Below are 22557 nucleotides of genomic sequence, written 5' to 3'. Positions count from 1 at the left end.
TTTAGGCAAGGATGCATTTCTTTGACTTTTATTTGCCACAAATGCATTAGAAAACACGAATGCAAAGATAAAATTAACCATTCACTGCAAAAAAAAACATCCACAACACCAAAACATGACTTTGTTTTTGCCCATCGGCTTACATTTGGCATTGTGTAAAAATACTCATAAATCAAACAAACAAAAGTACGATATTAGCCCACACATCCTGAAAAATAAAACAGAAAACAAGCAAGACAAAAATATTGCCACTCCATAAGATTGTGCAAAAACTCATAAAGTAGTCAAGAATGGTTCAGTGAAATCCCGTCACTAAGGGAAGTTTTCATGGATACATTTTTTTCTTGTTTCTCTCATTTTCATGGGCTGACCGAGTGTGCACGCTATTCTCTATTTAGCGCACTATTAAGGGGTAACGCTATTTTGCTGGCGTGTCCAGATGTCCAGGGGGTACTCACAGTTACCCACAATGCACTTGTGAAAGTAGTGCGCGTCGATGTTCACGAAACAGGTTAATATTGACCACAACACATTGCGAACAGGAAACCACGAATATAATAAATGCTTTTTATGTAATTACAATATGAACAGCAAAGGAAATAAAACGTAGTTTAAAATCAACGTGTTTTTTTTTTCAAAATAAATAGAGATCTGCGCCGGTGCGTCATGACAAGTACGGTGGTAGACGAGCAGAAAGTAGTGAGCTTGCTTTCCGAACCGCCAAACTGATTGAGGGAGCTACAATTTAGTGCGAGGATATGTACTAAATGGGGGTTAGCTGTTGATGGTGAAGGTTCGGACTCCGACAGACTTTTTTTTCCACTTTGACGTAGACGTCATAAAGAAGCTGTGGCGACATAACGCGGCCCCTCCTCCTTGACTTTAATGCTCGCACGATTGTTTTCACGAGATGTCTTGGTCGGTCGGTGCTGTCTGTTGACAATATCAAACGTGCGCCGGGGCGTTGCCCGGTGCGTCTCGGGAAGGAAAAGAAGCGTCCGCTATTTTGGACCTGCCCACTGAACGGAAGATAGTAGTGTGTACGTGTGCGTGCGTGTGGTGAGCGCATCTGAACTTAGCCTGGCTGCTCTGGGAAGTCGGGAGGGGACCGTTTGAGTCCACCAAGACTAACACCGTTTTATTTCGAAGGCAACAGTCCATTTCAACCACAGGTAAGTTTCGAAGTATTCGCTTATATTCGTATACTTATTCCGTTGGCTGTGAGCCGCGTGTAAGTGCTTGGCTGCAGGGATACCTTAGGCCTGGGTACGGCCCTCAGTACTGAAACGACAGAAGGGAGCAGCCCACCCGGTCAGAAATTTCAGGAGAGAAGGACGAGGTTGAGACGCTGGCCGTGTCGAACCTAATGTCCACAACCCAGCCCACCTATTGCCAAAGTCTTCATCTCTGTCAACGCCTTTCCGCTCACTTTGATAGCCCAAGACTTAACTCTGAGGCAATATCGGGTAAACCGGCTAATGATCGTGGCTAGCATGTTAGCCCCGAACGCCATTGGTGAAGTGAGCTTTAACACCGCCGTCCTTGCGCGTGAGCTTTATAAAGAGTGCATGTGGACGTCGAACTACTTGGAACAATCAACTTGCCGAGTCTTTGGGTGTCGTGAGGGCTTCTTTGGCCCTGCAACGGCGTACCTGGAAAACGTGCTAGGCAGAAGTTAGCTCGCCAGATTGCGTCAGTTCGTACCGATAAGCAGCTCTAGTCTGTGGTTGAACAGCTGAGATTCACTTGTCTTATCACTTAAGACGGTAGAATCGCACGCACGGACACCATCCTTGGGCACCATTAGCCACTTTCCATGGCTGACATGTTCAACGTCATTCTTATAAATACCTGAGATGTTGCCGCCCCTGACCAAATTGGGACCCCGAGCTACATTTTATTTAGAGCCTCCACCACCGATCTCGCTCTCCATCACAAATGTATCAGATGAATGGCAGCACCACAACATGCCTTTTGACAACAGCTGTCAAAAAAAGAAGCAATTTCAAAAGACAAATGTTGAATAAAGTACTTCATAAATATAAAAGTGAACCTGCAGGTGTGCCTTTTACAGAGGACTAATGCGTTTTTGGGGCGTGCAAATTCATCTTATAAGGTCACAGTTTGACAAATTTTGTGCAATGTTATAATTGATACTTAAGCTCGCCAGGCCACTTATACACTCTTGTGGCATTGATTACCGCAGTTACGTCTTAATCAGCTTCATTTTTGAGAAGCTGTACCCAGGTAAATAAACAAAAGACGGAGCATTGCAGCATGCAATCCAGATCAAGTATGGCTTAATAATAATATTAAACTACAGTTGTTATTACACTGCTAAATAATTATACACTATTATGCAAATACTAGCTTTGTACTACTGTTATTACTCCATTAGCAACATAAATTGAAAAGATCTAAACAGCTTTTGAAAGTGGTAGGCTTACCCTAACCAATAAGTTTTTTTTTTTCTCAACAACATACCCACCTCCAAGTGACGCGCAAGCTTCCACTTCTGCTTTTTAATTTTTTATTTATTTATTTATTTTTTACCACTTGCTTATTCCGGACTAATTGTACTGAGTGGATGACATGTCAAGTGTCACTCTGCAAGTGTGGGTTGGAGCGCTACTTCTCATTGCTGTTTAGTATGAATGCACGATAACTTTTTTTTCCAGACGATACCAAAAACTTTCTGCCTCTCCAAAGCGATACAATACTGATACCTTTATTTGTAAAGTACACATATAACTGTTGTGGCAGCTTAAAAGAAAAAACAAATAAATCCCTCTTCCTACTAATGTAGCGGGGTCAATCTCAAAAGCTCCAATGCATATTGGTATTTGTTAATAAAGTTAAAAGAGACGCAGGACCCAGCCAAACTTTTCAATTTTATATCAACCTCACTACTTCCCACTGCAGATTTAACACATCACACGATGTGCTACGAAAACAAAGGAAAACCTGGTACATGACAGCAATAATGTAGATTAAGATGAACATATTGAATCGTTTACCAATACATTATGTATGTGCTGGAATTATTATTAGTGAGCAGCAGGCAACCGTCCCAACGCACGTTGCACATGAACTGCACATTTTTAAATGCTGCAGGTCTTTGTGATAAACTGCCCGTTTAATGATCGCAAACAGTTTGTCGTGATGAAATTCTGAACATGTTAAAGGTTAATTATTAAGGCACCTTTCTGTAGAGCATTTCTTTATTTACACATTGCATTTGATGGCCATTACTTAGTTTCTGTAGCCATTCTTGTAGGTCCAACGTTGTATTAAGTCTGTTAATATTTGCCCGCCATAACCCGCCATCATTTGTTGCACTTTGGTACATAGCAGATTCCTCATAATGCTCTGTTGCTTGCTTACTATTTTAACTGCTGCCTTTAACACCAACATTTCTCAGTTGTCTGCTAATGTCATTTTGAGCAATTTAACAATTTTGACTATTTTTGTGTACTTATGTCACATGTAGTAGAAGTTATTAATGTATTTTTCTAGGCCCAGTCTCATGTAACCTTCAGGTTGATGTCAAGTTCAAATTATCAGAACATTTCTCCAATGGGAAGCATAAATGGTCTGAAATTATGGCAGGGTGCAAGCCGCCTAGCCTAGTCTAATTCTGCGGCTTGGTGATGAAATGCTGCTTCAAAGAAGGAAAATGTCTTTGTGGTTCTGCGTTTCCCTTTAGTCTTGAGGCTGTTTGACAACAAGTAGGTGTTGACTAGCTGCACCAGTCATCATGGCAACGGAAGCCCATTGGCCTTGTCGAGCAGTTGGGCATGAGTGCATTGGGTCGGGTGCATGAGACGGAACTGCTCCTAAAACGTCAATTTCAACCAGTGCTGGATGAGATGGAAAACAATCTTCGATCATGATACATGATAATATGCCATAATCTATTTTCAGTTACTCTATAAAGAAATATGCGGTACTCTAACTGGTTATTTCAATTAAACAGACCTGTATCAAAATGAGAACTGCATCCAGTCGTGCTGCTATATGAAATTATCAAATTGAAGCAAGCAAAGTAGCCTTCATATTTGTTTGCACAAAGGTAGATAGCAAGCTAAATGAGAGGTATAAAAATGTTCCTGTGATATCTAAAAAAAAAACCCAAAACAAAACAGAAAATAATAAAATAAGCTTTATCCACCCATCCAATATCTGTTCCGCCTGTACTTGCAATTTGCATGACTCATTCGTCTTTCCCTCTGTTAATGACTCCTCGTAATCTCTTTGTTTGAACAATACTCGTAAGAAGTGTATCATATTCGTCGCATTGAACGCCGCGGTTACTGCATTAGGAGCGAAACTGCAATGTGTTTAGCAGGCAAACAGTAGCCAGCCGAAGCTAGCTATAGCTAGCTGTTGCTAGGACTCGTATAGATCTGCCGACTACCCGGTTGCAGGTGACATGAGCAGCCCAGTGAAGCTTTTTGGGACAGTCTCCGCTATCCAATTCTATTACCGGAAAAGCTTAAAATCTGATTCTCAGTTTTGTTACTCTTTTAGTTTTGGTTCGGCTCAGAATGCAAACAGCAATTCTAGTGTAGTTTGCTGTTCCATCATACATTTACAGCTTTAAGGTGCAGAAGGCACAGAGCGAGTGAAATCTTTTTATTGATGCTGAACTGAGCTCTCATTTAAAGCCATAAAATATGGAGACGTTTGTCCAAATCCGAATTGTACACAACATGGGCGTTTCACTCCAAAGGGTGCCATCTCCAGTAATCCTTGAATTAGATCCATTTTAAGGTACTTTTTGGAGTGTGGTCCATTTTTCATTGTATGCACAGCACATAGTTCAAGTCAGGATGCTTTTTCCAACAAAGTAATGAGATTCCAGAGAGTCAACAGACTGAAAGGGTTTTGTCCTCCAGGCTCGTTTTCAATTCAGGAGTAAGGCTCATTTTGCACATGAAGGCTCATCATTGCCCCACAGACAGTTCGTCAGACGGAAAGTGTTCTCCCTTTACCATATGCTTGCTTGGAATTCGTTTTGTGAATTTCTTTTACTGTTACCTGTCTGATCGACTGTGTTCTCTGATAGTTTTAAGTTGAAGTGTTTAAGTCTGTGAAGTGTTTTAGCTTAGCTAGCACTCTGACAACTGGCTGCTATCTTTGCTACTTCAAATACTTGTAAAATCCTGCATGAAGAATGCATTCACAAAAAAAAAAAAAATCACACACAATTGACATACTGCCCACATTGCTTTTCTCACCATTAATCTTCCACTTGTCCTTGTAAAGTTTTTAGTCCCAGTGTCTGTGCTTGAAATATTCAAGCAGTTGAATATTTTTAACCAAAACTTTCTATCCAATCAAAGAAAATGTTTGCCCAAGTAGAAGAGAAAACTGAAATCAAGGAGAGCATTGACTAATATTAAGTCATATAGTTTTTCTGACCAGGTTTTTCCTCGATCCAATATCACAAAAACAGTCCCTAAAAGGCCTTTTTTTTTTTTTTTTAAACATCATCCGTCTACATATCGCTTTGACGAGGAAGAAAAGCAGCTTTGTTCAACCACAGTTAGCTACTGCATTCAAACAGCCTTCAGAAAGTAGATCAGATAGTGCAGATGCAATAATGCATGGCATTGGTGTTTTTATAGCAACAGCGTTACGACCACACTCGGTTGTTGAATGCAGAGGCTTTGAATATTTGCTTAACGTTCTGCAGCCCTGCTACGACGTCCTCTCACGGCCGCACTTTAGTGAATAAGCAAGACCTGCACTTTGTTGCTCAAAGGATTAGTTGGTTAGTTCCCAAAATTAAGATATCTTTATTTTTTGTGTATTTTTATTGCAGTGTAATTACTTAAAACATGTCACGAATGAGTTGTTTATTTTATTTTATTTTTTCAAATAAAGGTTTTCTTATGATCTTTTCAAAATATATTTTATTTTTTTTTTGTACCAAAAAGTTACCTAACTGAAGCCCCCAAGAAACCAAAATGAAATGTGATTTTAGGGTACCGTCTCACCCCTAGGTTTTTACAATCTGCTTTCCATCAATTCTACCAAATAACCATGTTTGGTCTCATAGGTAAAACACATTTTCATGGTGTCACTTTGTCATTCACCCAAAAGTAAATAGACACTGAAAAATGACTCATCAGTCTTGACTATTAAAACAACCCACATAATGTCTTTATTCCAGTAAGTTGTTTTTACTTGTGTAGAACAAACCGGTTTTCTCAAAGGTCACAGTTCTACTTCCTCCTATTTATATATAATGACTCTATTTCCACTAATAATGGCCTCTGCTCTAGTCGATAAATAATTGCCTGGTTTGTTGCCCACGTTGAACCAGTTAGTGCCACACCCCAATCAGTTAGCTCCTCATTTTCCTTACCTGTGAGCGAAAAGTAAAGACAAGGCCCAATGTTCAGTTTCAGTAGCAGCCGGGCTATTGTAATTGGATCATACTATTAACGGGAGAGGTCAAGGAGAGGCGCGAGCTCTGAGCGTTATTGATAGGCCAACAGCTCCCACAAACCGCATTTCATACATGTGCCCTTTCGCATGCCACAGACCTGTGTGGCAATTGACCCATGAATATGCTATTAAAGACCAACAAATTGTGATTGCAATACCAAATTCGTCTTAATTTTTATTTGATCGATCAAAATTCGTGTTTGTTAGTAAAAACCACTAGAGTGGTGGTATGATTTTTGAATAAGGATGTGCGCACAAGCTAACACAAATTTTACTCTTTGAAATTTCACTTTCATTAAATGACCTCAATGAAGTTCATTCTACCTTTCTTATCCCTTTTTATGTAGAATGGCGCTGGATATCTTCGACTCTCAGTACCTGCTCATCCTGGTCCCATTGCTGGTTGTTGGCCTCCTCTTCCTCTTCTTCATGCTCTTCACAAAGGAAACTTCCTATGATGAGGTGCTGGCCCGGCAGAAACGTGACCTCAAGTTACCGCCGCCCAAGCCAGATGCCCGCAAGAAGAACGAAAAGAAGAAGACTAAGAAGAAGGAGAGTGCGAGTGTGGCTGGTGGTGGAGGAGGCGCCGGCGGCGGAGGGGGAGGGGAGTCTGAGGAGGACCCAGGGATCTTGGAAGCAACTGAAGATGTCCACAGATCATCCCCAGTGTTGGTTGAGGCACCAGTGCCTGCAGCAGCTCCTGTTGCACCTTTTACATGTGTGCCAATCCCATCATCAACAGAGGCTTCTGCTGTTTTGAGGGAAAGGAAGAAGAAGGAGAAAAAAGCTGCAAAGGCCGCCGCTGCTGCTGCCACAGCAGCAGCAACAGCCGTAACAGCTGCAGCAACAGCTCCTCCACCCGAGAAGCCAGAAGTAAACACCTCCAAGCTGATGAGACACAAACCAGAACCACCTGTAGTCTCCAGCAAACAGCCCAAACCACCATCTCCACAGCTTGAGGTCCAAGTTCAAGTTACCCAGGCAGCTGCTGTGGGTCAGACCCCTCCACAGGCTCCTAAGAAGAAGGAGAAAAAGAAACAAAAGTTGGAGGCAGGTTGGTTGCCACAAGAGCCGTTTCAAACAGCAGAAATGCTTCTGAAGTTGTTGAAAATATTGTTGGCACAGTCTTGGAACTAGGATGGGCCAAATGTGCTTGAGTTACATAAACAATGTGCCATTCTAACATATCTGCAATAAGTTAAATAATGGAGCGCATGACCCCACCCAATTAATGTATTAATTGTTGCACAGACGTTTAATCAAATCGTACGGTATTTATAAAAGCTTTCGATTTACCTGGATTTCTAATCTTATGATGTCTAAATGTCTTCAACTCAACTCTGTCTCTTTTCAGTGAATGACCAGCAGCCAGCGCTCATCAAAGTCGAGCAGGCACCAGTGAAGCAGGATGCGCCTCATGTGGCTGAAACCAAAGTTCCCACCAATGCAGCTGCAAGTGCTCCCAGTGGAAAGAAGGGCGGCAAGAGACAGAAGACTGAGCCGGGTACTGTTGATACATTTAGTATGAGCAAAATTGTCTTGTGTGCAAGTGCTCAAACTGAGTTTTAAACGTAGTCAATGTCTTTCCGCTCCCTCCGCCGCGCCATTTCAGTTGAAGCGGTCCATGTTCTGACTGATTCGGCAGCTTCTACCAACCACCAGACTTCCCACAACAATGATGTACCCTCTAAAGGAAAGAAACAGAAGAATGAGACAGACAAAGGTCCGAAGCAACACTAACTTTAGATGCTAATCTGTATAAATACTGCATATATTCAGTATTTTTTTCCTGATGGATTTGCAGAGAACAAGGAGGTGAAGCTCAAGGAGCTGCTCGCAGGGCTGTCTTCGATTACCCTGTCTGAAGCTGAGGTTGTCAATTTGATTGCTGTCCTTCGAGTGAAGAGCCCAAGCGCTATAGATGCCTGGCACAGAGTGAGAAGATAAACAAATGCTGGTTTTGAAGTATAAAAATGCGAGTGAAATCTGACAAGTTCTTTTCATGCCCTCTTTCACAACTAGTCTGCTGCTAAATCTGATCCGGCTGTTCAGGAACAAGGACGTCTCCTAACCACGCTTAAAGAAGAGGCATCCATTGCCAAGGATAAAGTCAAACAACTCAGCCAGGTTTGCATCCCCATGCTCCATCTCTTAAATCGCATATCATGGATAATATTTTCTATCCCTTAACAAGACCTGCGAAGCTGATTGCTGGAAAGCAACTGGCATGTCAGAATTTTTGTCCGTCTCGCTGCACAATTTGCCATGTCTTATGTTGTCCTTCGATTGCCAAGCCAACGAATTGGCCTCCTAATAAGGATGAAAGAGTGGACGAACTATCAAAATGGCAAGAAAAGGAATGGACAGGGGGGAGGGTAGATTTAGCATTTCAACTCATGCTACGTTTGCTAACTAGAAAGCCCGTAGCTGATTAGCAAACACAGTGTCAGTAAACTTTTTTTGTTACCGTAAATTCTTTTTGGAGGATAGATGGTCCATACTGCCCTTTCCTCACCACCTTTTTTTTTGTGCCTTTTCTGAGCAGAGAATAAACAACTATAAAGCTGCTTGTCCCACCTTCTGGACAGACCCACGCCGATGGACAGAATTTTGACGACGTTAGGGTAGGGTCTGGTCGGGGAAGGACTTGTAGTGTGACGTCCCGCTTGGTGCAAGACACAGACAAATATTATCTGGTGGTCTGGCCGCACGACCGTTGTGAATGACAAAAAAGTCATGTCGTCTGAGAAGGCCATTTTGACTTGCTTGAACCAAGTAATGACTTGCTTGAAATTTGGTGGCGACTCGACTTTTTTTTTTTTTTTTTTTTACTGCATTGACTTTTGAACTTTGGATTTGTATGATACTTATCTTTCCCGCTGGCCATAAAATTCTACATAAAGACAAGATAGTCGGGTATGATGATGAGAAATGTATCAGTTTAGATCATATTCCGATGAAACCTTTACATTTTAGCCTGAATATACAAAAAAGGGAAGTGACCCTACCACTCTAATACAAATCCAGATTGATATTTCAAAACTGGTTATTGCGCACACATGCACACAGCCAACTGTTATTGTGTTACTGTGTAACTGTTAACTTCTTCCTGCCTTGCCACTGTACTTCAGGAGCTCCAGGTTTCGAAACAGAAGACTGGTCGGGTGGAAGCCATGCTTCGAGAGCAGTGTTCAGCAATGGAGAAAGAACTGGGCAGCATGCAGGCCAAAGCACAAGGAAGCTACCAGGATCTCCAGACCATGCAAATCAAGGTGGTTGACATTTATTGAACCATTATACCCCAAGTTATCCTACTATGGCTGCAGTTGTGTTACAATCAGGGTTGGCAGTGTCACTTAATGTATTTCAATAAAGTTACTATTAACCAGCTTTTTTCCGGACTGTAAGCCACAAATTCCTTACGTTATTTGAATTATCAATTGTAGGTTTTAAGCTATTGGATCCACGATGACCTACTTCTCTTTGTGTCACTTTGTGCAGTTTCAGCAGGTGAGGGAGCAGCTGGAGGGTCAGATCACTCGACTACAGCAGGAGAACGGTATCCTACGAGATGCAGTCAGCACAGCCACTAACCAGATGGAGAGCAAGTAAGTGCTGCGCCAGAGCAATTCAGATCTTCCATCATAACCTTTCTACTATAAAAATCAAATAAAATGTTTTTTTTTTGTGTGTTGCTTGACAGGAATACAGCCGACATGAACAAGCTGCGTTCTGATTATGCAGCGCTGATGATAGAGTTGGCCGACAACAACGCCAAGCTGCAGCAGGAGGAGCACCAGAGGAAGTCGCTGGAGGTCAGCTACAAGCAGAACGTGTCTCAGCTGGAGGTACGTTGACCCAGATGCACCTTGTTTATGTATCTATTTATTTCCCCCCTTGTCCGTCTCACAAAAGCACAAAACTCCTCAGCATACCACCAAGCGTTGTATGTCTTTCATGGGTGTGTCATTATTGCCTAGGAAATAGGCGGGGGATGTAGTGGAATTCCAAAGGTGGGGTGCGGGATCCAGAATACATTTTGGGAGGTTTGTTGCCTTTGGACGCTGGGATGTTGGAAGCTTTTGTCCATGTAATAGCCCCAACATATTGTTTGACATGTAGATTAGTCTTTCCTGTGTTATTATTAACTGCAATCAAAGACCGCTACCTTCACTATAATTTAGTCTTGGCTAAGAATCTTCAAGTCAGCGCAAGAGTTCAGAATGTATTTTTTCCGTATTGGACAACACAAAGATAATGTAATGATAATTTTGACATCAAGCTGTCTTGTGTTAAATGACTACATTCATTTGTAATGTCTATTTAAATTAATATTTATTTATTCTGTCATTGTTTTCTGATTTTATTTTTTATTTTTTTCCTAAATTCCCAGGCCCAACTTCAAGATGCTAAGCGACGCTGGGAGGAACTGCAAAACTATCTCCATAGTGTCAATGCGGAACGAGAAAAACTTCAGGCCTCTAAGCAAGGTGAGTTATCATATTGCTCGCATAACACATACTTCAAAAAGGTTCTGGCACAATAAATAGCCAACATGGTTTGTGTTTGCGGGGGTGCAGAACTCCACAGCCAGCTGCTGACAGCGGAAAACGAGATGAAAAATAAGAATAAAGAGCTTCAGACCCTCCATAGCAGCCTGACTGAAGCCATGGTGTCTAAGGAGAGACTGGAGCAAAGAGTGATGGAGCTCCTGGAGGTGTCCCAGCGCAGTATCCCTGATGATTCCATGCAGGTGCGTGCTCAGGTGAGGCACCCAAAATCAAGCTTTGAAAGAAGAAGACCTAGCATGGTGAAGGAGATTGATTCTCTTCATTAATTGGCCGTTGTATTAAAGGCACCGATTAATTCTGCTCTATTGTCTTATGTTCCCTCATGTTGATTAAATGATACAGTGCGTGACCACTTTTTACCATTTAATAGCAATGTCTTTAACAGGAGCTCATGAATGAAAACAAAGGTCTTCAGGCCCAAAAGGAAACATTGCAAGCACAAAATGAGAACCTGCATGCCCAGATCTCAACGCAGGTATAGGTCGACTGGTGCTTTCGCTTATCACAGATAACAGCTGAGAGTGTAATTAGGCTAATGAGATATTTGTCTTTTCCCTATCTAGGCCAGCCACATCTCCCACATTGAGGAGCTACAGAAACTGTGAGACCATTTTGCTCTTGGTTTTTATTCAGTGCTGTTCCTCAATGCATGCTCATATATTCATGTACGTACACATTTCATCCAGATTGGCTGACAAGGAGTTGCAGAGAAAGAGCCTGGAGGATTCTTTGAATGCTGAACGGAGCAGCGGAGCCAGTAGAGAAACTAACATGCAGGTCTCGCAGCGCCTTCAGAAACTTTGCTCTCTTATTTGGCATTAGTCACCCGATCTCATACTGTTTATTGATTATATTGCACAGGCCTTGCACAACGACAACATCTCGCTCAAGGCAGAGATTCAGAGTCTGCGGGCACAGATTGCTGATCAAGTGCGTACCTAAATTGTATTTTTGAATGTTCCTGTGTTTGACACACCTCCATCTTTCTTTTGACTTTCCTCCCGCACAGACTGCCTCCCTGTTGGCATTCGACCAAATCCAGAGGAGGTGTGTACAATTAAAATTTGCCCGCTGCAATACTAATTGTGAACCGTTATCCATGCTTTGTTGCCAAATGAGTTAATAGATACCCTTTTAAAACGCCTCTCTCGCTCCTTCCAGTGTCCAGGAAAAAGAGGAGAACATGAAAACTGTAGAGAGCCTACTGGAGAAAGGGTTAATCCAAGTGGCCAACAAGGAAGAGGAACTAAAGGCACCACTTTCTTTATCTTTTACTAAATCACATTTGACCGACATCAACACAAGTGGCTCTTTGTTTTATGTTTTATAATTCTCTTATTTTTCTTTCACTAATTTAGACTGCGAGAGAGGAGAATGAGGGCCTTAAGCAAAAATTGGTGGTCCTTCAAGGAAAGGTGGCTGATCAGGTGAGTGATAAATCTGGAACGGATTAAGTAGCAAAAGGCATGAGTCAAGATGGGTCGCATTGAAGGGGAAAAAACGATCATAAAATTGAGACAAAAGTTTTAATATTATGAGGGGAAAAAACAACATTTATGAAGGGGCAAAATTGCTAATCTTTTGTGATACATATTTTATAATACGTGCATGTTGAAAATCCTTTTATTTGCCTTGTTACTCCTTTCACGTCCTTGTTCTGATCAAGTAATGTTCATCTCCCCTTTTTTTTGCAGGCATCATCGGAGTCACTTGTGCAAGAAATGCATAGCAAGTAAGACTTTGTGGTTGCCGAGATGTGGAATATTTCAATGCAGTGTCTTGAAATCTGGTAGCACTGGCAGCTTGCTTAGTTAATTCTACGTAGGATGTTTTTTTTAACCCTCTTAATAGATTCTTGTGTAAAAAAAAATAGCATGATACTCTTTACACTGCATGAAAAATCTGAGAAGAAAATGAGATGTGTTGCATGTGGGCAAAAAAGTTGGAATTAAGTTGTGGTGTTAACATAGCCGTTTAGTCAAGAATTACTTCAAGTCATTATTTATTTATGATTTTGTGTTTTTTTTTTTTTTAATTCTCATGGCATATCAAATATATTGACCTACCAATCACATGGTGGGAAAAGGGAGGGAGTCATACTTTTTTTTTTTTTTAATGGCGTCACATTGACATGGTGTACCAAAGTCACTTTGACCCATGATGCTGTGCCAAATCCAACAAATGACATGTTCCGGGTTAATTGTGCTTTATAGGATCCAAGAGAGGGATTTGAAGCTCAAGAAAATGGAGGACAGTCTGCAGGCAGCACAAGACAGCTACTCAGCCAAAGCACAGGCTGTTGAGGTGTGAATTTTTACCTGCACTGTATGACTAAATGCACAGACTATTTTGTGGACCAAAGACAATGTCCCTCGTGTCCCAGTTGCTATATATTGTTCGCCTGGGAAAAATAATCGTGTGGTTTGACCACAAAAATTGGTCGACACAAATGTTTCTGCCTTTAAAGTATAATTGAAAATTTTAAAACCAAGTTCGCGATGCCGAAAGCGTGTTTAGCCACAACTTACTTGGACTAGTACGCAAAGTTGCCGAAGGTTTGGGCTTGCTTTGAACTAAAAAAAAAAAATGACAAAAGTGAAGTTGGAGTAGCTTTAAATTAAAACAAATGAGAAAAGTAAAGTTTTAGGTCAATACTGCAAAGCTGAGCTGGGTTTGCTTGGCGAGGGGAACGTTACCCAAGTAAACGATGGAATAAGTGATTCAACAAAAAGATGTTAGTGACAAGTTTGGCAACCCTAATATTTTCCCAGGTAGAGCTCTTTTCTTAAGCCGTTTTTGTCTCACAGGCCCTGGAGCAGCAGCTTGCTGCCCTGCAGCTAGCGATGGAGCAGCTGAGACAGAAGGAGCCATCAGAAGAGCTCACCAGTTTGCATACCCAGCTCCAAACACTCCAATCTCAGTAAGCAAACCTTCCTACACACAGTGACATTTGAATTTTAACAATCAGAACTCTATAGACATGATCGTCATCTCGTCCACAGGCTCGCTGCAAAAGACCACGAGATCCAACACCTACAGACTGAGATGAGAGAGAAATTGGAGAATGCACATCAACAGGTGCGTGAGTCAAGAGTGAATACACAAAACACAAGCATGATCTTTTAACTCCCCTCTTCCTTTTAGCAGACTCTTAGTGCAGTACCAAGCCCAGAGCTCCTAACAGCGTGAGTTGGGTTCCGTGCTCAATCACATTTTTTAAACTTAACAAATGCAGTGAAGTCACCATACATGGCATACATTGATATGGCTCACAGGTTGTCTGAGAAGGAGAAGCAAGTTACAGAGCTCCAGAGTGAGCTGTGTGCACTGAAGGAATCTCTGGAGCTTCACAGAAAGAAGAACAATGTAGGTTTTCCTGCTAGGAACTACAAGTCTGTGAGTTGTCTGTCCCTCTTGTGGTTCCCCACACCCACCCCCACTGTGGAGTTGCACACTGCACACATTCGTCGCCCCCTGCTGACCACAATGCCTTGGTGTCATTGTTGCTTGCTTTTTTTTTTTCTTAACTGCAATCCTTTGGTGTTCTCTACCGGTTAGACGGCACGCATCAGTGAAGATTGCTTAAGCTGTAGATTGCATAACAAGGCTTCCAGCCTATTCTTGTTATGCGCACCATTGACCAGCACTACTCCTGTGAACTGGGAATTTTGGCTCGTCGCTTTGGTTTATAAACCAAAAAAAATTGTGGACCTTTTTAGGCGAGAATAACGGTTCAGACATTATTTAGTATACTGCACAACAGGACTTTTTTTACTGAGTGTGAAATACTCCCTAAACCAGCTCAATTCATCCTACTGGCTATTTTTGACTGATTTGACCCACAGTCGGTGTGAGGTTGAGAGCTATAGGTAGCAGCACAGCTAAAATGATTAAATTCGCCATTAAAATCAGAAATGTATCCACGGTGTGTTTGAAGCTCACTGAATGGCTTTTCCCTGAGGCTGAACTGAACATAGTATCTCTTTGGAACTGACCAAAACAGGAGCTCCGGGAGAAAAACTGGAGTGCAATGGAAGCTCTGTCAGCCACCGAGTCCATGCTTCAAGGAAAACTCAACAAAGTTGTCAAGGTTCGACATCCGATCGCAGTCTACTTCACTCTGTAGCTCCAATCTGATGCATTCCCCGAAATTGCTTTTTTTTTTGCCATGGTTGATCCAGTGGGATGTTTTGCACAAACCATAACAAAGCTGCATACTCATTTAGCTTGCCTTTCAACTCTCACGTCATGCTTGGCCTCAAGTTGCCAATTGGCTCTATTGCGAAGTTGTGAAGCTGTGATACTCCTCTTCCATTATTTACTTTTGCATCAGTGTCAGATTTTGCGTCCTTTGAACCTCGACAAGATCTAAAAGCTTTCTCTTGCCACAAAGCTCAGGCTGATGAGTGTGCAGCCATTGTGATTCATGTCATCCTTTTGCTTGCGCTTGCTCGTGTATTTGTCCTTTGTCTCATTTCTAGCATGTTCTTGTTCCATCTGTCCTGTCCACATGATTACCATGCAGTTTTTCTGTCATGGTAGGTTTGACAGATCCCCTTTGGTCTGGAAACAAATTTTTCCATGTAGGAAATTGAAGTAATCCATTACCCTCAATTTATCACACAGATACCCAATGTAATAATGATTTAAGGATTTATATTGTCATAAGGTGCGGATGCAACAGAATGAAGATGGAAGATTTGTGAATTTCACATAAGTTCTTGACCAAAAGAATAGTTTTCCAGAATGTGTTGACTGTGTGGGGATGAATAGGCATGGAGGACTTCATAATATAAGGGGTCTATAACAAGCAACATTTTAACATTAACTATAATAGCATAAAATATCACTACTATAAAAATCAATTAACTGCTATATAAAAAGACTAATTTGATGGCGGTGTAGCTTTTACAGAAGTCAGCGAAGCTTGCTGAGTGAGTCATCCATCTTGCTTTTTAATATTATGCACTGACATGCCCTGTGTGAAAGATGCGAATTGCCAGATAAAAATAAAAAAACAGTGCACTGTACTCACCATAAAAGAATAGTCTTCATGTGTTCACAAAGGTTCAACCTTAATTTTTAGAGTAATTTGAGAGGTGAAATATTTTAAACATTTTTAAATATGGGTTGGTTTCCATACAGGATTGTACAACTTTTTTGATCATTTCAATTTACATTCTGCTATATTTCACAATGTCCAGCTCACTACAATTGTTGCCATTGAAACTCATGTGTGCGATGCACAGTACGTCCCTGTAATATTACTCCATGATATTGACAATCCATGATGCTGTCTGTATAATTTCCCTGATTATTTTTTCCAAATATTAGAAACCTCTTCCCACTATGGAGAACCTTCTACACTGCCTCCCAACTAGACAACTAAAATAAACATTTAATACCTCAGAGGCAGTCTAAATTATCTCCTTAAAGACAGATTTGCTGTCACCCTTATGTGGGTCTGATTAGATTGTGCTGGTGTACCTAAGAAAGTGGTTGTACCTCTTCTCAGAAGACCAAAGTGAGTTACCAGATAGCTACTCTATTTAGAGTTTGAGTAATGTGTGCATATTTTTGCCACCGCCCCCTCACTGCAAGGAAGGTCATGTGCTGAACTACCAAAACTGCAGCTGCTCCATTGCCACCACAGTACATGTGTACAGTAGTCAACCTGCAACTAGGGTGCTTTAGCAGCTGCTCCACACTGTCATTGCTTGCATGGTGGTGATGTGTCATACACTACTAGTACGTGATGCTGGTTTGTTGTTGGTGCTATTGGAAGTCTCTATTCTTGAGGTCAAAGGTGCATTTGATAAGCTTTTAGAGGTAATTAAAAAGAGCACTGTGAATCTGACAAGTGTTGTAATGCTTTGTTCAAACCAAAGCTGAAATAATGCGTATCCCAGTATGTCTAATGTTCTTTTGTTCCCTGTTGTTACTTTGAGTGGAGAAAAGGACAGACTACTCACTGTCCTACGACAGAAAAAAATAATTCAACATCACTCGTCAATCTGGTGGATGGTGGTTGTTTTACTTAAGATGCTAAATGGATATTAGCTGGAACTTCAACACAAGTCACTACGCTCACCAGATACGGCAATTTCCTGATGCCCCAATCTTGCTCCTTTTTGGCTTGGTCTCGGACAGTATTGGAAGCTGGCTGTTTGTGCATTTAAGTGACCAATGACAGCACTTATATTGCCCTACATTGTTTTAATTTCACCATGGTCTATGGTATGTGTGCTTGTTCTGCTGCGAGTGGCGCAGGAAGTTCATTCTCAATGCTCATTGGCTGTCGGCGACGCAATGCCATGGAAAGAACGCAATTGCAAACCCTGGCGAAATGGGCGAAGATGCGTAATTTTCTCTTGAATTTCTTTACCCGCGCTGGCCGGCACATATTCTCGCCTGACCGTGCAAACTGCATTGACTACTATATGGAAACGCGTTGCTAGAAACGATGAGCTTGCGTCTGGCGGCAGCATGATACTGGTTAGTACATCACAGCCTAAAATTGTAGTGGATGTGATAAGCATGGGGTATCAGAAGTTTGGACTAGTTGAATATAAATGCCATGGATTTTCTTTCCAATGGACTATTTGGATTGAGGAAAGCCTATAGTTCATCCAGTCCGTATTTCTTTCGTTGAATTCTTGCAATGGTGTAAGTGCAGAATAAGAATGTGAGCCACGAGATAAGCGATGCTCACTGTTTCTACTTTTTTCTGTCCTTTTCCATCGCTCCCCCTTTAATCACCTTGTAGGAAAACCAGGCGGCCCTAGCGACGTCAGAGGCCGAGTGTCGCAATTTTCTGCACAGACTTTTGCCCCACGTGCCTCTGCCCAACCAACAAGTATGGACTTTAATGACAGCCCTCATATCAACTCTGCGCTTTATGCTATTGTGACAAACAATTCTTTCTTGTTCCAGGATCATCAGGAGTGGCTCTGCAGTTTTGAGAAAAATGTGTCAGAGAGTTCAGCTGCACAATCCACCAATGTATCAGGGTATCCTGAGGTAGCTGTAGTTCATCATGAGATATTGTAACTTACACTAGTATTACATGGTTGTTGGTTTTTCCCTACCAGGAAATGTCTGAAAAGCTGAAAAAAGCTGAGGAAGCCCAAAAGATTCTACAGGTCGACTGTGAAACGTACAAGAAAGTTTTGGCAGAAACGGTAAATTAACATGTCAGTGTTTTGCTCAAGGCAGTGCTGCAGGGCTCAACTGTAGTTGCTGCTATGTTCACAGGAGGGAATCTTGCAGCGCCTCCAGAACAGTGTGGAGCAGGAAGAGTCGAGATGGAAGGTGAAGGTGGAGCTATCGCAGGTCGAGCTGAGTGAGGTGTGCATATTGCAATATTGCATACACATGGACGGAATTGTCAGTACTCATCTTAATGAAAAAAAAAGTTAAAAAGAAAATTAGCCAATAAAAACAAAAAGGCAGTGTCATTAAAACAATGTAATGAAACAAGCCTGGATAAAAATGTTGGTACAGGTAAAAAAAAAAAAAAAATTTAAAAAGCTATATTTTTATCCTGGAGACACGCAAAGCTAATTTGTGTACTCTAAATAGACACAAGTGTTTTTATACTTCTAGACACTCAGATATTTTTTTCCCTTTTTTTTTTGTTTTGTTTTTTTAAAGTAAAATGCAGTCGCAATGCTGTTTGGTGACTTGGTGTGTACTTCACTGAATATGGAACTCAGACAGCAAAGAGAGTTGTCTCAAGAACTTGGAAAGATTTTGACAAGCATGTTAAAGGGAAATTATATAAGACCATCTCAGAGGCTTGCTTCGAACTGTGTTTAAAGTTGCGCATTTTCAGAAATTTCAGTTCCACAGGACTGAAACCAAATTAATTGGAAAAGGATCACAAGCGACGCATACCAGGAATGGCATCCAAAGAGCCAAGAACAATCTCCATAGAAATTGAAAATTAACAGTGAGGTCAAGATAGATCAGTGTTGGAGTGCAGCAGCTGTTGTAGATTATGATGATGAGACAATCAAAGAGGTGTCAACGTAGCAAGCAAATCATCAAAAAGCGAGACTGGAATTTGTCACAATACATGACAAACAAAGCTGGGAGAATGGCCTATGGTACAAAACTGTTTGGCAAGGCACCTCTGTGTGCTCACAAATGAAAATGAAGCATACCATGAAAAGAACACTGTACCCACTGTTAAACCTGGACATTAGCTAATGTTCTGGGCCTGCTTTGCTACCTCTGGCGCCGAGTGTCTTCAGTCTGTGTAGGGCAAAATTAAATGATAGTCTTAAGGCATTCCAGAGAGTAATGTGCAACCTATGGCTAAACTCACCTAAGAATGGCTTAGAGGAAAAAAGGGGCCCATCTATGAGCCCTGATCTAGATCCTTTTAGTCATCAATAGACGAAAAACACGCCATTTGGAGAACGCACCCTTCAAATCTATGACAACTGGCAACTTAGATCAAATAGGACTGGTCCAAAAGTTGCAGAAATGTGCAACAAAATATTGAAGGGAGGGTACCATCACTTTAACCAGGCATGTATCAGTAGTTTTTTTTTTTTTCTTCTGTCAAACCACAATTCAAAAAGTGTTTTTCCTGTTGATTTTCAATTCTGTTTATCAAATTTGGCACCTTCAAGTTATTTTATTGTGGGTTTTTCCTTTCAAAACGGAATGTTACCATTTTGTTGACACGTTAACAATCATTTCTCTTGTACTTTAGATGAGCCAGAAAGTCACAACTCTGGAGCAGGAGATTGAGAGACTAAGTGATGGAGCGGAGTTGGAAAATGTCAGTCCCTTTCGAAGCGCTGTTAAGACATGATGTTTTCGACGAGGCCGTTATTAAATTGTTTGTCAATCTATAGTTGAGAAGAGAAAAGCAGCACTTGGAGTCGGAGTTGGAGAGGGCAGAGCATGAAAGTGCCACATACGTGACAGAGGTCCGAGAGGTAAGCAAAAGAGCTGAGTGGTGTGCGCCACAGCATTAATTTGGTTGCTAAAGGACGTGCGAAGATTTGGTTTCATGTTGATGGGGTGTGTATGTTTAATTTTTCCATGGCTGTTATTTGAAACCTGCTACTAGCGCGTCATCTTCAAGTATTTTTGAACTGTTAAGTCCAGGCTAAGTTTAGAGACCTGTTGGACCGTTTCACACTGAATGTGATCCAATACGTCCTCAGTGCACAATCTGTTGTAGGTGCCTTTTTAGGTAGAACACATCACACTTCTGTCTGGACTCTTTGTAGGTCCCAGTAAATACATCCTCTCAACCTTAATTTCAGCTCAAAGATCTGTTGACTGAATTGCAGACCAGACTTGATGGCTCATATACAGAAGCCATCAGGCAGAATGAGGAGCTGAATTTGGTAAGAGTTACTTGCCCGCCTAGCTAGAGACCCTTTTAAACCTTCCCCTGTCAAGACTCAGGTCAGGGCAGGTTCCAGAGGTCTTCATTCATATCCTCGCAATCTTGCTTACTCTGCATGATTCTGGTCATTTGGTCGGCACCCTGGTTTTCATTGGAGACGTAAATGTTGCGGCATTTCAAAAGAGGGGCTATGAATGGTGACTCACAATTACACACTTATAAAACTAACTCTTCCCTTTCAAAGCAGTGAAGGTGTCTTATCTTCTCCTGGTCTGGTGCCTAAAATCGTTTACTCATGCTCCTTTCACAATTAAGCTGCACACTGTCATCTCCTCCTCATTTTTCCTCATTGGCTTTGTTGAACATTCTACCACCATCATGGGTTGTTGTCAATCAAGCCAAGATACTGTATAGAAGTACAAAGAACTCATCACACCCGAGTCATGAAAACAACTAGAACCTCATTTTGTTTCGGTAGTAGTCATAACAATGGCTTGTTGGCGAATACTATGATCAAAATGTCTGTCCCGTTTTCGAGATGAGTGAGAGCATTTTAACATGTGATTTAAAATATACTCCATATCATTCAATGCAGCTGATTAACTGCAACTACAGCATGTTAATGTTTGCACCAATTAGTCAGTCTGAAAAAAAATGTGGCCTAGATAGAAGTGTCAGCAAGAATGTTCCCTTTTGTGGTTTATGACATGGTAAACATTACATTGGTAACATAAATTAGCTTACTTTTTTTTAACTAACAGCTGAAAACTCAGCTCACAGAGACCCTCTGCAAACTCGAGGCAGAAGAGAATGAGAGACAGCAGGTTGCTGGTGATCTCTATAAGGTAAGAATTATCCAAACACTTACAGTATGGGTGCTAGTTTTTTTCTTTTTTTATCCTTAAAATTTGATTTATGTAATGCAGGCCCAGCAATCTTTGGACCTGATCCAAGGGGAGATCTCCAAAGTGACGGACAATGCTGATGGCCTGATAGAGAACAGCAGTTTATCATCACAGAGAGTAAGTTGCTGCTTTCTGTGGATTCTAGGAATAGGAAACCTTGATGTCATTTTTTTTTAATTGTTAGCCATCACAATTAGCAACTTTAGATACTTCACTCACAATTTCTTAAAGGAATTTCAACTCCAAAGCAGCACTTTTGTGTCCATCAGGAAGAGCTTGACAGAAATGAAAAGATGACGGCAGGCCTGTACCAAACAGTCCAGGAATTGCAGCAGCTGCTACGAGGTGTCAGCCGACAGCTCAGCAAGGAAGCGGTAAGACGCCTTTCACTGCCATTATGGATTTGTTTATTGTTTAGCATGGCATTTGAAACCACTTGCAGTGTTCTTAGGTAGCTGACTTGTGGATGTATGTTTGGGATTTTCTAGGAGGCCGACAGAGATGTGTTGAAGGTATAGCACGCAGGAAAAAAAAAGACGGACATGCAGCCATCTGGACCGCACAACACAGAAATCACAACAATGTCACATCCGCTGTCAAACAAGGGAACAGGCTGAGGTTTACACCAAACACTCCACTGGCACCACGACTCCACTCCCCCCACATTCCTCTACAGCTACAGCAGCATCACAGCTTAATTTTTATCATAATCTTGTTCCATCAAGCATTATCTACTCAATCTGTATTGTTTAAATCCAGTCTTTTTGAAAACTGTTTGTTACATGTCACACACACGCACACACGCACGTCAACAGGGCACTGATAAAAGAAACCCCAACTCAACTAAACATTTTTTATCAGTCTTTTTTCCCCTTAAATTAAAATAAATATATGTATTGTTTTAATGTACTGAGTTATGTCATGTTGATCTGTTTTCCTCCCCACAAGCTCTGTATCATTCGACTCTTAGAAATTCATGAATGCACCTTGATGTGAGTCTTGACTCATTTGGAGGGAGATTGGGAAGTATATCAGTCACTGCATGAGTGTTGCAGAGAGATGCAGGGGACTAAAGCGTGGAAAGAGAAGACAAGGTCAACAGTGTACAGGTTTTAATTCTACTGTAAGGACTCGAGGAGAGAATGTCCCATATTAGTAATCAACACTTGCTATACTGTTGGCTAAGTTCATTAACACTGAAGAGTTTGTTCTTTTTGTAACAGGTGATGTTAATAAAAGGGATGCTTGATAAATA

At 41.4% G+C, this 22557-nt stretch overlaps 1 protein-coding gene across 4 annotated transcripts; it reads left to right on the top strand.

Annotated features, from left to right (window-relative positions):
- The first annotated feature begins 762 nt into the window (after window positions 1-762).
- Window positions 763-22557, top strand: ktn1 (kinectin 1). 4 transcript variants are annotated; one of them, XM_088317321.1, is made up of 36 exons: window positions 763-1172; window positions 6804-7510; window positions 7811-7960; window positions 8069-8179; window positions 8261-8391; window positions 8479-8583; window positions 9588-9728; window positions 9958-10064; window positions 10160-10304; window positions 10850-10946; window positions 11037-11209; window positions 11413-11502; window positions 11591-11628; window positions 11714-11804; window positions 11889-11957; window positions 12037-12074; window positions 12189-12279; window positions 12386-12454; window positions 12722-12759; window positions 13241-13331; window positions 13835-13947; window positions 14030-14105; window positions 14175-14212; window positions 14303-14393; window positions 15031-15117; window positions 17794-17883; window positions 17961-18047; window positions 18119-18208; window positions 18282-18374; window positions 19750-19818; window positions 19895-19978; window positions 20312-20395; window positions 21159-21242; window positions 21324-21419; window positions 21572-21676; window positions 21791-22557. In XM_088317321.1, the coding sequence occupies exons 2-36, from the start codon at window positions 6805-6807 to the stop codon at window positions 21818-21820; spliced, it is 3798 nt and encodes a 1265-aa protein (XP_088173447.1). In that variant the 5' UTR covers window positions 763-1172; window position 6804; the 3' UTR covers window positions 21821-22557. The 4 variants fall into 4 exon arrangements, with proteins under 4 accessions (XP_088173447.1, XP_088173457.1, XP_088173439.1 ...); XM_088317313.1 differs by having other exon boundaries at window positions 765-1172; window positions 11037-11221; XM_088317331.1 differs by lacking the exon at window positions 20312-20395 and having other exon boundaries at window positions 764-1172; window positions 11037-11221.

This window comes from Idiotropiscis lumnitzeri, chromosome 1 (assembly GCF_059441095.1).
Source record: "Idiotropiscis lumnitzeri isolate Australia: NSW breed Sydney's pygmy pipehorse chromosome 1, RoL_Ilum_1.0, whole genome shotgun sequence".
NCBI lineage: Eukaryota > Metazoa > Chordata > Actinopteri > Syngnathiformes > Syngnathidae > Idiotropiscis > Idiotropiscis lumnitzeri.
Note: the sequence above shows the minus strand (reverse complement) of the source record. Positions and strands in the feature narration are given on the sequence as shown.

Bases quoted from the DNA above. Each gene is read 5' to 3' on its own strand.
- ktn1 (XM_088317313.1), top strand. From the start codon at position 6,805: ATGGCGCTGGATATCTTCGACTCTCAGTACCTGCTCATCCTGGTCCCA. The intron at 13,948-14,029 runs GTAAGCAAACCT...TCTCGTCCACAG, and splicing joins CTCCAAACACTCCAATCTCA to GCTCGCTGCAAAAGACCACG. The intron at 20,396-21,158 runs GTAAGAGTTACT...TTTAACTAACAG, and splicing joins AGAATGAGGAGCTGAATTTG to CTGAAAACTCAGCTCACAGA.